The sequence below is a fragment of the Penaeus japonicus genome, unplaced genomic scaffold (genome assembly GCF_977035675.1).
Source record: "Penaeus japonicus unplaced genomic scaffold, GWHDUDI00000001_assembly GWHDUDI00000028, whole genome shotgun sequence".
Taxonomy (NCBI): Eukaryota; Metazoa; Arthropoda; class Malacostraca; order Decapoda; family Penaeidae; genus Penaeus; species Penaeus japonicus.
This window is the reverse complement of record NW_028234430.1, coordinates 7562042-7574541: the sequence shown is the minus strand read 5'-3', so window position 1 is coordinate 7574541 and position 12500 is coordinate 7562042. Positions and strand designations below refer to the sequence as shown.

At 35.5% G+C, this 12500-nt stretch overlaps 2 protein-coding genes across 2 annotated transcripts in view; one reads left to right on the top strand and one right to left on the bottom strand.

Annotated features, from left to right (window-relative positions):
• LOC122244614 (peptidyl-prolyl cis-trans isomerase 5) overlaps positions 1–2462 on the top strand; it is a 3960-nt gene extending 1498 nt beyond the window's left edge. The window contains exons 2-4 of the mRNA XM_043002573.2: positions 938–1145; positions 1283–1467; positions 2130–2462. Of these exons, the coding sequence (XP_042858507.2) occupies positions 938–1145; positions 1283–1467; positions 2130–2258 (522 nt within the window). The 3' untranslated portion in view covers positions 2259–2462. The remainder of the gene's footprint in view (positions 1–937; positions 1146–1282; positions 1468–2129) is intronic.
• Positions 2463–4839: 2377 nt separating this feature from the next.
• Positions 4840–12500, bottom strand: part of LOC122244613 (pentatricopeptide repeat-containing protein 2, mitochondrial) — an 8444-nt gene continuing 783 nt past the window's right edge. The window contains exons 2-8 of the mRNA XM_043002572.2: positions 11608–11839; positions 11135–11237; positions 9160–9354; positions 8653–8841; positions 7675–7797; positions 5825–5932; positions 4840–5570 (exon numbers count right to left, since the gene is read on the bottom strand). Of these exons, the coding sequence (XP_042858506.2) occupies positions 5409–5570; positions 5825–5932; positions 7675–7797; positions 8653–8841; positions 9160–9354; positions 11135–11237; positions 11608–11839 (1112 nt within the window). The 3' untranslated portion in view covers positions 4840–5408. The remainder of the gene's footprint in view (positions 5571–5824; positions 5933–7674; positions 7798–8652; positions 8842–9159; positions 9355–11134; positions 11238–11607; positions 11840–12500) is intronic.

The window sequence follows — 12500 nt, the reverse complement described above, 5'->3', positions numbered from 1 at the left end:
GTAACTTTCTCCTTGGCTCGGCACTATATACTTATTTTTATGTAAATAACTTTAAAACTCGTGATGGACAGCTTAAGTACGTTGTATATCATGCATAACTTCCCACCCATGGTTAAAAATGTAATCAATGAGCAAAATTTTCCTTGTTGCCACAACAAGCCTCAGGATTATACCGTGGCAATTTTTCCTTGGCTATTTTTAAGGACACAGGATGCAGAAGTTCTCATCTAAAAGACCTTGTATTCCTTCAGGTTTTAGTATAACACATTAAGCACTTAATGAAAGGAGCCTTGATAAGTAACAAATTTAAAGGAAATATAAATAAAATGAATGAGAAGCACAAGATATTTAGTAAAGTAGGAAGAGAAGCTTGTCCCACTTATTGGTCACTTGCCCACTTTCACCTGCAAGGTAGGCCAGTTAATTAGGCAAGAGTCCGTTTGCCTTGGGACTCGCATACTGCTGACAAATTTCCAAACTTTTCCCAATTTTTTTTTTTTTCTTTTCATAATTGGTAATCTTTGGAGGAACTGTAATGCAGTGTAATGTCTTGTATATTTTGCCGTAGGAAAAATGCTACCTATTACTTTAGACTTGGGGATTAAATGTGAAGTAGGACTGTAGGATTAGATATTTATTAGTAACTTTTCTGGTGTTGATTTTTGCAAGTTTGGTTTGGTTGCATTAAGTGTCTTCGGGATGCTGAAAGTGGATATGGTGATTTTTACTTAATATAATTCTTGGTTACATCAAAGGATTACAAGCTTACCATAGTCTAGTTGAAAAATATATTTTCAATATAAAAAATCAGTTGTTTTATGAGAATTGGAAATATAGAAAATTGATCAAGCTCATATTTGTAATAAATGGAATGAAGATTTACCATGTGACAGGAAATTACTTTATGCTAATGGATTCTTCTTTCCTTGTGCCAAAGGTCTATTTTGACATCACCATTGGAGGAGAGGCAAAAGGACGCATTGAAATTGGCCTGTTTGGAAAGACTGTCCCCATCACAGCAAGGAACTTCAAGGAATTAGCAACCAAACCTGAAGGACAGGGCTACAAGGGCTCCAAGTTCCATCGCGTGATCCCAGACTTCATGATCCAGGGTGGCGACTTCACCAAAGGCGATGGAACTGGAGGTATGTTGATGTGTTCAGCTGTTGGAGTAATGTTGGGGTTGTTGTGAATGGGTTGAGTTTTTGAAGTGATTGCGTGATGTATGTTTGTATGAGTAGTATATAAAATGACTTACTGGTTATTTCTTCCGTTACACAAGGTGCTAGCATCTACGGAGAAAGGTTTGCCGATGAGAACTTCAAGCTGAAGCACTATGGAGGTGGATGGCTGTCAATGGCTAATGCTGGAAAGGACACCAATGGATCTCAGTTCTTCATCACTACCGTCAAGACTCCATGGCTGGATGGAAGGCACGTTGTGTTCGGCAAAGTGCTGGCAGGCATGGTAAGTGAAATGTGCATTTGTGCAGTTGCTCTTCCTTTACTGATCCAGTGGAAAAAAAAGTTTTATAATGTGTTTACAAATGATTTAGAATTGGTATAAATTTGGCTCTTCAAGTGTTTAAGACAGGCAATTCTCCTGAATAGGACCATATTAAAAGATTCTTCGGGTAATGCTCATAGTATAAACATTGTACATTCACAATCACTTGTCCAAAACCATGAACCAGTTGTAGTCAAAATCTAGCAATGCTGTGGCCTTTGCACTTATTCCTGCAAAATTAGCCATCTATGCATATACAAGATGGTTTGTAAGCCTCCCTTGTGGCTTGTCAAATACGAAACTAGTCCAGGCTTTATCATGCTGAATATGTGGTAAAGGGTTGTTGGTTTGTGTGGGAGCACTACTTGCATTTCATTGAGAAATGTTTGGATCAGTTTGTAAACATTTATATTTTTCATATGAACTTTTACCCTCTATACCAAGGGGTCTTGCAACTTCTACATAAAGTTTTATTAAATAAATAAAAAATTAGATGACATCAGCTACACTTGATTGTATAGCACTTTAGTCAATAAATTGTTCAATAGAACTACTTGTACACCTAGATGTGTATATATTTGATATTTATTCTCAATTGTAATTCTACTTCTCTTCCCAAACAGGATATAGTAAGGGCTATTGAGAGAACTCAAACTAAAAATGACAGGCCTGTACAAGATGTGGTGATTGCTGATTCTGGAGTCATTCCAGTAGAAGTACCATTCAGTGTCACAAAGGATGGCGTTGAGTAATAGGTCTGCATTTCCTTTTATAAAGTTCATCATTCTCGGCTCTTAAAAGCTGCTTTACATGTTTCCTTTCAATAATCGTGGGGAAAAAACGGTTAATATTCATATTAGTGTTATGATTTGAAAGAATACTTGTTGACAAGTAGAATGTGTCGTGTCTGTACTTGCTTGCAAAACTTGTAAGTGTAATAAATTTCTACATTAGAATGGCTTATTTTTCTCCTAATATTGGCAAAAACTAGCCAATTTATAGGGACAAAATTGTCTGAATCAAAATCCCATAAAAATGTAGGGGGGGAAGTTTTCCTGAAATGGCATCATAAAGGAACTTATGGTACTTTTCTTTCCATTTTTTCTGAATTGTATAACATGCCTTTTTTGCTTGAAATTATTATTTTTTGAGTGAATACTGATATGCCAATTATAATCATTGGTGTTTTCTCTACTGGCAGGGTAGAGGAAGTTGTGAAATCACTAATGAACTAATAATTTTAAAGCTTGTATGTCTTTTGTACTTCACTGGATGATGGTTAGCAATAAAAGGAAACAACAAGCTTACCATGCAGCAGAATCTTGTATTAGAATCTAACTTATGGAATCCTCATAGTAATCTTCAATAATACATTTGTAAAAGAATTAAGGAATACATGCAGTTCTTGATTATTAATATCTAAAAAGGGTAAATTGACACAAAAAGGAGCAAGTCATGTTAGTCAAGTCCTAATTTTGTAAATAAAAATGTTCATTCACATAATCTGGTTGATAGTTTGGAAATCTTCATATTAACCAGACTTTAATTAACTGCTCTGCAACAGCACTTTCATGGTCCCAAGAGTTGATTCATCATGCTCTGATGTATTGTAGAATAAAAATACACCAGCAAATTAACCTTGTCTTCCATAGACTATTGCATTAACCCACTTACGACGGGGGCATTCCAGCCCTGAATGTCCCAATGCCGGGGTGTTCTAATTATTAGACCTAAATCAATTAAATGGCTGGCACAATACTGTGCCGCCCGGCCACTGGGCTTTTGAATGCGCGGTACAGTACTGTACCACCCGTCCAGAGAGGGTTAAAATACTGAATTGATGTTTTTTCACTGAAAAGTAGAAAAGTTAGGAAATGGTATGATCTAGAGCAAAATCGGCATAAATTTTTAGGTGCATTTCTTCCTTTTCTCTCAGGACTATCCTCAGGTTGTATTATTAACCCATTCACGCCGGTTGACGTGATAGCACGTATTGTGGTTTTCGCGTCAGACGCCCTGGACGCGCTATGAGGGGAAGCCGCGCGCTCGGGTAGAGCGAGCGGGCAACCGAGGCTTGCGGCTTGTGCGCCCAAGAATCTCGAGGCGTTAGGCTTATGCGTTCGAGAACCCCGGTATTGCGACCGCGCAAAGCCGGAACTGCCCCGGCGTGAATGGGTTAACCCACACAGGACGGGTGGTACAGCATGTGTACCGCGCATTCAAAAGCCCAGTTGCCGGGCGGCACAGTATTGTGCCAGCCATTCAATTGATTTAGGCCTAATAATTCGAACGCCCCGGCATTTGGACATTCAAGGCTAGAATTCCCCCGTCGGGGATGGGTTAAAAGCAATGATGGGTCAAGGCTAAGAAAATGGGCTTCTTGCCTGTGATGCATTCCTTGCCAATCATATTCCCAATAATTTTATGAGAGATTGTGTTGAAGTAATATTCAGCATGGAAGTAGCAAGAGCAGAGCAGAGGAGAGGTATTATCTACCTCTGTCTCTCACCCACTTTCAATTTATCCCCTAGCCCCCCTATTCTCCTTTTCTTGTTCAATGTTACTGGGCTTACCAGCCTGGCCTAAACCAACCTAGCCTACATAGGAGATGCAATATACATATGCAAGTCACGATGAAGAAACGTGTAAAATATACCTAAACCACCATTGTGGAAACCGTCCTAAAGCTACCCTTTTCATACAATTTTCCTCCATCCTCATAACTATTGTCTTGTAAATTTGGTTCTCATATTTTAGACAGGTGCATAATTTTTATTTATTTATTTTTTTTATAGTTTTCAACATTATTAAAACGTCTTAAAAATGAGTGACAAATCAAACCTAAAGACCTGTTTGAAGAAAGTAGCTGGTCATTCCCAATGCATTGCTGAATGCAGAGGGTACAGAAGCACCTTTGCAAAAATCATAGTGTGATGAGAACAAAATTACTAAGAACAAGAAAAAGAAATTGCGACAGTTCTGGTAAGTATATCGGATCCAGGAAAAATGATAATGGTAATGAAAGATCTTTAAAAAAAAATTCAGGTTGCATAGATTGATGTAGCCAATAATGTGACTCTCTCTCTCCCACACACACAAACAAACACAAACAAACACAGAAAACACTGGATGATCCCAAGAATATTTAAATGATAGTTACAATACAGGAAAGGGTTGTACATGAGACTATAGATACGGCAAATGTTAATGATGTTAATGGTAACACTGTTCTGTAGTCTAACATTAATATTGATTTTTTAAACCTACTTTTGCTGGAAAGTTAAATAATGACTAATTAGTATCTGGATTATTAATTTGTCAGTAAAACAGCTATGGCCTTTCATTCTTTATTGAAAATTTGGATTTGTATTAACATTTTCAACAATAAGAATATTACAGTATACTACATTATTTACATTATTACTCAGTGAAAAAAGAAAAAAAGAAAAAGCACAGGAAGAGAAAAATGAAGACAAACAAGTGAGACAGAGGAGCATTGTCCAGATGCCCTCACTACGCAATCTGTGGGCAATACCCATGAGTCACTGAGTGGCCAGAAAAAAAAAAAGACACCTATTACCAGTAGATGGCCTAGTCCAGAATGGTCATTGCCTGGGACAGTGCTCACCTGTGTGGATGTTGCATATGAATGAACCAATCCACAAGGTGTTCCAGTGCAACATTTGAATAGTTTTTCACGGATGACGCATCAAATTACTACATTGTTTTCCTTTTAATCATTCACCAACTGTTATCATGGATATAGTCCACAGATGTAAATACAAATTAACAAACACATGACAGGCAGGTAAAAATAAGTTCTTACAGGAAGTGTTTCCCTTTTCAAATACCCAGTTTAAACATTTCCTTCCTAGTTGCCACTCTATATGTCTTTTGAATATTTACTCTCTCTCCATCAGTCCTTTTCTATTCTGAGCATACCTCTGTGGACGTCTCTTGTTTTTGTTACTTCTGTTGAAGGATGCAGCGAGCATTGCCTTGTCTTGCGTGTTGTCGTCTTGTCTGAATACATCAATTGGTTGACTCACATATTTGTCTAAGCTCTGTTGGAGAAAAAGGGGGTTTTATCGGAAAGGTCAAATTTGTATAGATGATTAGTTTTTGAATTTGAAGATAGGACTTTTTTTTCCCCTATACATTATAACTTTTTTTTTTCTACAAATATGATTCAATCACTGTTAAACACTTGTTCACGGTAGCATATAAACAATGTATGCTGTTCATAATGTGCCTATGGAAAAAACACACACATAAATATAATAAAAAATATAAAATAATGTTTATTGAAATGCCTTACATCTTCCGTTATATGATGGTTTTCCACTAAACTTCTGTGTAGGTGAGTAAATTCTGCTATGAGTTCTTTGTCATTAATTTCTTTCACTGCAGCCTCAACAGCTTCTATCTGTAAAGGAATAAAAGTAAATCTAATTGTATCTTCTTATATATCTATATCTATACCATCAATACACATTAAAAAAAAAAAAAAAAAAGAGAGAGGTATACTTAACAAGGGTTTCATCTCAAAGAATTCAAACTATTACTATAATGTGATAGGGTGATTAACTAGAAGTGGATATTCTGAGAAACTAACCATATTTATGCATAAAAAAATAAAAATAAATAAAAATAACCAATACCTCCAGGATATTACATATATATCATACTATATACTATATATACTATATAGACACATCAAAATCAATAATAGCTTTGGTATATTGCAGTTCACAGAGTTGGTATGTTTTTTAAAATGACAAGAGCTAAAATAGATGCCTAATATCCCATAGGAGGTCAGAGGTCAATTAAGTTAAGGTGTCATCATGAATTTACCAATCTGCTAAATCGTGATGGAACACTTCCAAAAGGCTTCTAGGTTTTGTCATTATTATCATCATTATCAGTATTATTACTATCATCATTATATACATAATTAATACAATTTATAATCAAAATTTTACAGAAATTTCTTACATTGCTTAAGTAACGACATATATTGGTGGACTGATTACAGCTGTGATTCCAATACACATATAAACTAAAAAATTACTGAACAATAAAGCAATAATAACTCTAAAAACTCATGCAACTAGAAATTCAGGTGCCTATATCTTTGCTGAAGGACATGAAAAATCTAATGAAATGTATGGGGGAAAATATGGTAATTGTGTTCAGCAAAAAATGTGTTTACATTATGCACTATTACAGTGTATCCTGAAGTTATTGACTGAAATATCACTCTCTTCTTGTCATCTGCATCCCTGTCTGTATCTTTTAACAGTTTGAATGACAAAGTATACTGAGGCCTTATATTTTTCAACTGCCAATTATTTTCTATGTGGCATCCCCCCTCTCGCTCATTTCTTTTGGGTTGCACAACACATGTATTACTTCCAAGAATCGCATTTATTCCTTCCATGGTGTGCATGTTTCGTGGGATGTGATTATCTTCTACAGAATTTTTCATTTTTTTGAAATTACAAGCTATTTATATTTTATGTTGTGTAACTAGTGTATCATACCAAATGCAGATTAGTATTACAGTGCTACTATACCATATAGAGGACTCATATATCATACCACAATAAAAAAAAAAAAAAACACATCAAGGCTGTACATCTTAACCCATCCCCGACGGGGGAATTCTAGCCTTGAATGTCCAAATGCCGGGGCGTTTCAATATAATTATTAGGCCTATGAATATGAAATGGCTTACACAATACTGCCCCGCCCCGGCCACTGGTTTTTTGTATGCGGCGGTGACACATGCCAGTAGAGTGGGAGGGTTAAGCTGTGGCTGGTTGGAGAAAAGTTAAGACTGTCAAGCATCATGCCTTTTTTTCTTTTATAAACTTTCAGTACTAAAGAATGCTCTACTATCAAATGGAATTTTCTTTAGCTCTTATTGTTGTGTACTAATGCTACTCTCATCCCCTATGGATTGCTAAATCAAGTGACAGGGTCAAATTGAGAGGACATATTAGAGGATTAAGTATCAATCTGTTTGGAATTTCCTTTTATCAGTAATATCGTACATAGTTCTACAAGGAAATTGAAACTTATCATCACCAACGTTTCTCCAAGTCCAAAGCCAACCCACTTTAACGTATACAAATCCCCATAGCCAACGAAAGGGGATTTTTTTACCGTTTCTTTGAGTATAAGTGCCTTCTTTCCTGGCCGGCTCTTGTCTGGGAGATCAATCTGCACCACAGACCTCAGGATAGGAAGGGCTTCTTCTACACGAGACATCTCCACCAGCGCCAGGATCTGATGAGAAGAATAGTTAATCTATTTCAGGGAATAAAGCAATGAATTTCAGGAAAAAAAATGAATGTAGCTCTGGAAATATATCAGTGGATTTCAGGGTACATATAAATCTATTTTAAGAATAAATAGAATATTCTGGAATCTTAGTACCAGGACAAATTGAATTCTTACAACAATATAACAATGATATTTGGCTGATACCTTACTTAAAAAACAAAAATAATATAAAATAATATTAACAATGATATTAATAATATCAATAAAAAATAGTACTAGCAGTATTATGAATATTTGGACATCTTGGCTTTACTAAACACCAAAAGCTGAATGTCAAAACAGAAATCAAGAACAAGAATTAAAACAAGGAAAGAAGACAAACAAACTAAAATCTGAGCACATCCCCTCCTCTTTGATTTCTTAACCATGCTTATTATATCAAACTCCTATAACTTTCAGAGCATCTTATTATCCCAGCATGTTTGTGTGTGTGTGTGTGTGTGTGTATATATATATATATATATATATATATATATATATATATACATATATAATATGTATATATATATATATATATATATATATATATATATATATATATATATATATATATAAATCCCTCTTAACCAATTCACGCTGGGGCTGTTCCGGTTCTGAATGGTCAGAATGCCAGGATTTTCAAACGCATAAGCCTAACACCTTAAGATTCTCGGGCGCACTAGCCGCGAGCCTGGGCTGTCCACTCGCTCACCCCGAGCCCCGGCCTTGACCAAATATCTCGTCACCGGCATCTGATGCAAAAACCATGAAACATGTCAGCACGTCATCCGGAGCGAATGAGTTAATATCAACACTTACTCTTAGATTCCGGATGGCAGCGTGGAAGACGTGCTTCGCTTTAGCCAGGTATTCAAGGGTAACGTGTGGGTGATTCTGCCTGAGGGCCAGAGCTGCTATGAAGATGAGGCAGCGGCGGTTAATGGAAATGCCGGACTCCTCTGCCTCCCTCACAAATTCCAGCACTGTTTGCAAGCTTTCCTCGGTGTTCTGCCAAAGTGAGGGAAAATGTCTTGGGTGCCTCCAGGGAGCTTATAAATGTGGAGTTCACTAGCAATAAAAGTGATCATGTATATGACAAGTATTACATGCATATAATTTAGGTATTTTTAAAACTTTACTGATAGCCAAAAATGATATTCCTTTATATTCCTAAATATCAATTAGACCTATAGTAATTTACATAAGGAAGAAAACAGCAATCTCACTCTCTCACTCACTCTAATCACTCTCCTTTCAATATAGCAAATAATTATGTGATATGGACTCTCCTAAACCTCTCCTTACGATGCATTACTGATTTCTTACCATCTTATAGCAAGATGCAATGACGATTGTGAAGCAATTCTTAGGGTACTTGGTTCCTTGAAGACGCTTATTCTGCAGGTGTCTAAAGACATCAATGACGTCTTCGTATCTCTCTTTCTCATACAATAAATCTAATGCTAGTTGGTAAGACGCCAGCTGGTCGAAGAAACCATCCAGTTCCTCTGATTTCAAAGCCTGAAAAAAAATTATAAATAAATGAATAAAATCAATCATACATAATCTTTCATAGTGAGTGAAGGGTCGATAATTCTTTTAAACTTTTTTTTTCTTCTAAAGTGTATTGATAAAAAAAATACGATCTCTTAATGGGACTCCTTGTACTTTCATATATTACCACTTTTCATCACTGAGTTGAACAAAACTCTGAACAAAAGTGGGTTAGGTGATAATCTCTCATCTAATTAATAAAGGGCTTGCTAATTATGGCTGAATTACCCTCTATGGTGTAATTTCAGGTTCTGTAACAGCACTACTCCTACCTCCATATATTGGCTATGAATCAATACTACCTCATAAATATAAAGACACCAACAGGCAATAACTCCAGGTGAAACACTTTCCTGATTAAATCATTAATGACAAATTTAACTTATCTATCATGTGTGTATCTTGTGTAGTTCACTGTAATGGGCCAGTTTCCTGAACTTTTGGCAAATGGGGTTATAAGAAAACCTAATTCCTAGCCTATGAACTTCTTTTACACAGGTAATATCAGCATGACTTTCATATTCATATTTAAGTAATTAAGTAATATGAATTTTATTCTAATTGAAATCAAATAAATTTAATGATCAAAGAAACACCATAAACAGGTATTTTTAGAAAGTATCAACTACAGTAAAATAAAACAAAAACAAGTGTGATTTCTAAAAACAAAATAACAATAAAATAAAAGAAATTGAAAACTAAATAACAATAAAATAAAACAAACAAAGTAAATACCATTAAAGAAAAAAAAAACTGCAAAAAAAGTCAATAATAAAAATGGATTTCATACTATGACAAAAATACAATATCAGTAAAATTAAGTGAAAATCAATAGAAAAAAGGAAAGAAACACGATAATGAATTAAACTAACTCTAAAACAATATGACAATGATGCTGGGCAGCTAGGAATGACAATCTGTTTTTGTATCATTGCAAGAAAGAAAAAGAAATACCAACTAGTTATGACAAATAAATGGAAATAAAAAGAAATAAAATACATTATCAATTACACAATAATAATGGACTGAACAATGAAAAATTATAGAAATGGCCATAAAAAACACAAAAAACAATGTTACATATTAGCAATAATCTGCATTAAATGTAACGCCATAACTGCTTGCTTAACCCTTTCCCGATGGGGCACAGCGATAAGTGAAAACCCCTACGCCGGGCCATTGTAATATTGCATTGGAAACGTCACACTGGCATGACGCCCTGGCATCAGGAATTTAGCTGTGTCACACGGGTGTGATGCACCGTCGTCATAGAGTTAAGGGGTTAAATGAAAACTTTGGCAACATGTACCAGTATCCCATAGGCATCTAGAAAATTACTGTAATGTTTTCAAGCCTCTTTATATAAATCTTAATTTGTAGATTACAAAAATACTTTTTTTCAGACTGAATTTGAGTATAGAGGAGTGATTATTTAATTCATTTATGCATCAGAATGCAAAAGTGCGTCCTTTGGGGTTATGCAGAGGCAAACAAACCTCCATTACAGCAAGACAGAGCTTATAGATCTCCCTGTCAATTTTTCAGTCCAGGGTCTATCTTCTCCATATACATTGTAGAGGTTTGTTGGCCTTTTCCATAAGGCAAAAGAAATTAAGGAGAAGAAGGAGAAAGAGGAGGAGAAGAAGAAGAAAGAGAAGAAGAAGACGAAAGAGAAGGAGAAGAAGAAGAAGAAGAAGGAGAATGTGAAGAATGGAGAAGGAGAAGAGTAAGAGAAGAAGAAACTGACCTCTATCGCAATGTCTGGGCACTCCAAGTGATGGAGCATCCTCATCACAACTGGACCAAACACAAAGGTTCCAAATCGAAGGCCAGTGTTCTGCTTGTTAAATCTGAAAGAGGGACTGATGTCACTGAGTCTATTCATGATGATGCATTGTTGTCAATCTATATAACAAGTAAAGCTAATAAATATTTTGCTTTTGTTTGAATGACTCGATATACTTGAAACAGCTTTAGAATAAAATAAAATACAATGTAGACATCTACACACACAAAAAAAAACTTGATATGCTTGCAACTTTAAAATAAAATAAAATACAATGTAGGCATCTACAAACACACACACACACACACACACACACACACACACACACACACACACACACACACACACACACACACACACACACACACACACACACAAACACACACAAACACACACAAACACACACAAACACACACACACACACACAAACACACTTTTTAGCCATCTCCAGCACAAGTTCAATATCCTCAGTCTTGGCTTCAGCTAAGTGTGCTGCATTCTTGAGATCTTCCGTAAATATGGTGTTGTTCTTCTCGGACTGCAGGACTTCTCTCATTCTGTCTTGAAACTTTCCCGTCATGTTTGTAAACTGGATCTGAATCTTATCTCTGGCCGACTGGTAGCCATCTAGCCCCAAGACAGCAGGTGTGAACAGTTGCCTATAGCCTGCAAACGAGACATTTTGACATGAGAAACAAAATTAATTTATTTGAAATAAAGCAACCATGGGTAATTGTCAAATAATACAAATAAAAACTTGGTTAAAATCTTATTCATTATCTTTTTATAGTTATATAAAATACAATTATTTTGTTGGAATGCTAAGTGATAATATTTCAGATAAGTTTACTATATACAATCCTCATAGAGAAATCTATAATTCTGCACAAATAAATCTTGAAGACTATGAAGAGGTACTTCAATATAACATTCACTAAAATCTAAGGTGTCAGATAGTTTTATGAAAATAAAGATCTAAGTATAAGTATTTCTGCAAACATAATATCAAGCTAGGAGAAAATTCATCACCTTTTTGAAAATTAAAAAGCTGCTTTAAATTTCTAAGTCAACTAACTACAAACTTGGCTTTCCTTTAATAAGTCAAGTCCATCCAACAGACGACCTACTGAATTTTAGTAAAGGCCAACATATAACATAGATTCTACATTCCAGAATTTTGGACTGGTTCTGTATTTAGCGATAAATTTAGCGATAAAGCTTCATCTTTCAAGAATATACACAGCAAAAGTTTTAGTGGCTTTGCTATAGTCCAAAGCATAGAGGCCAAGGCATCACTGGACTCAGCCACACAAGCATAGATTCACAG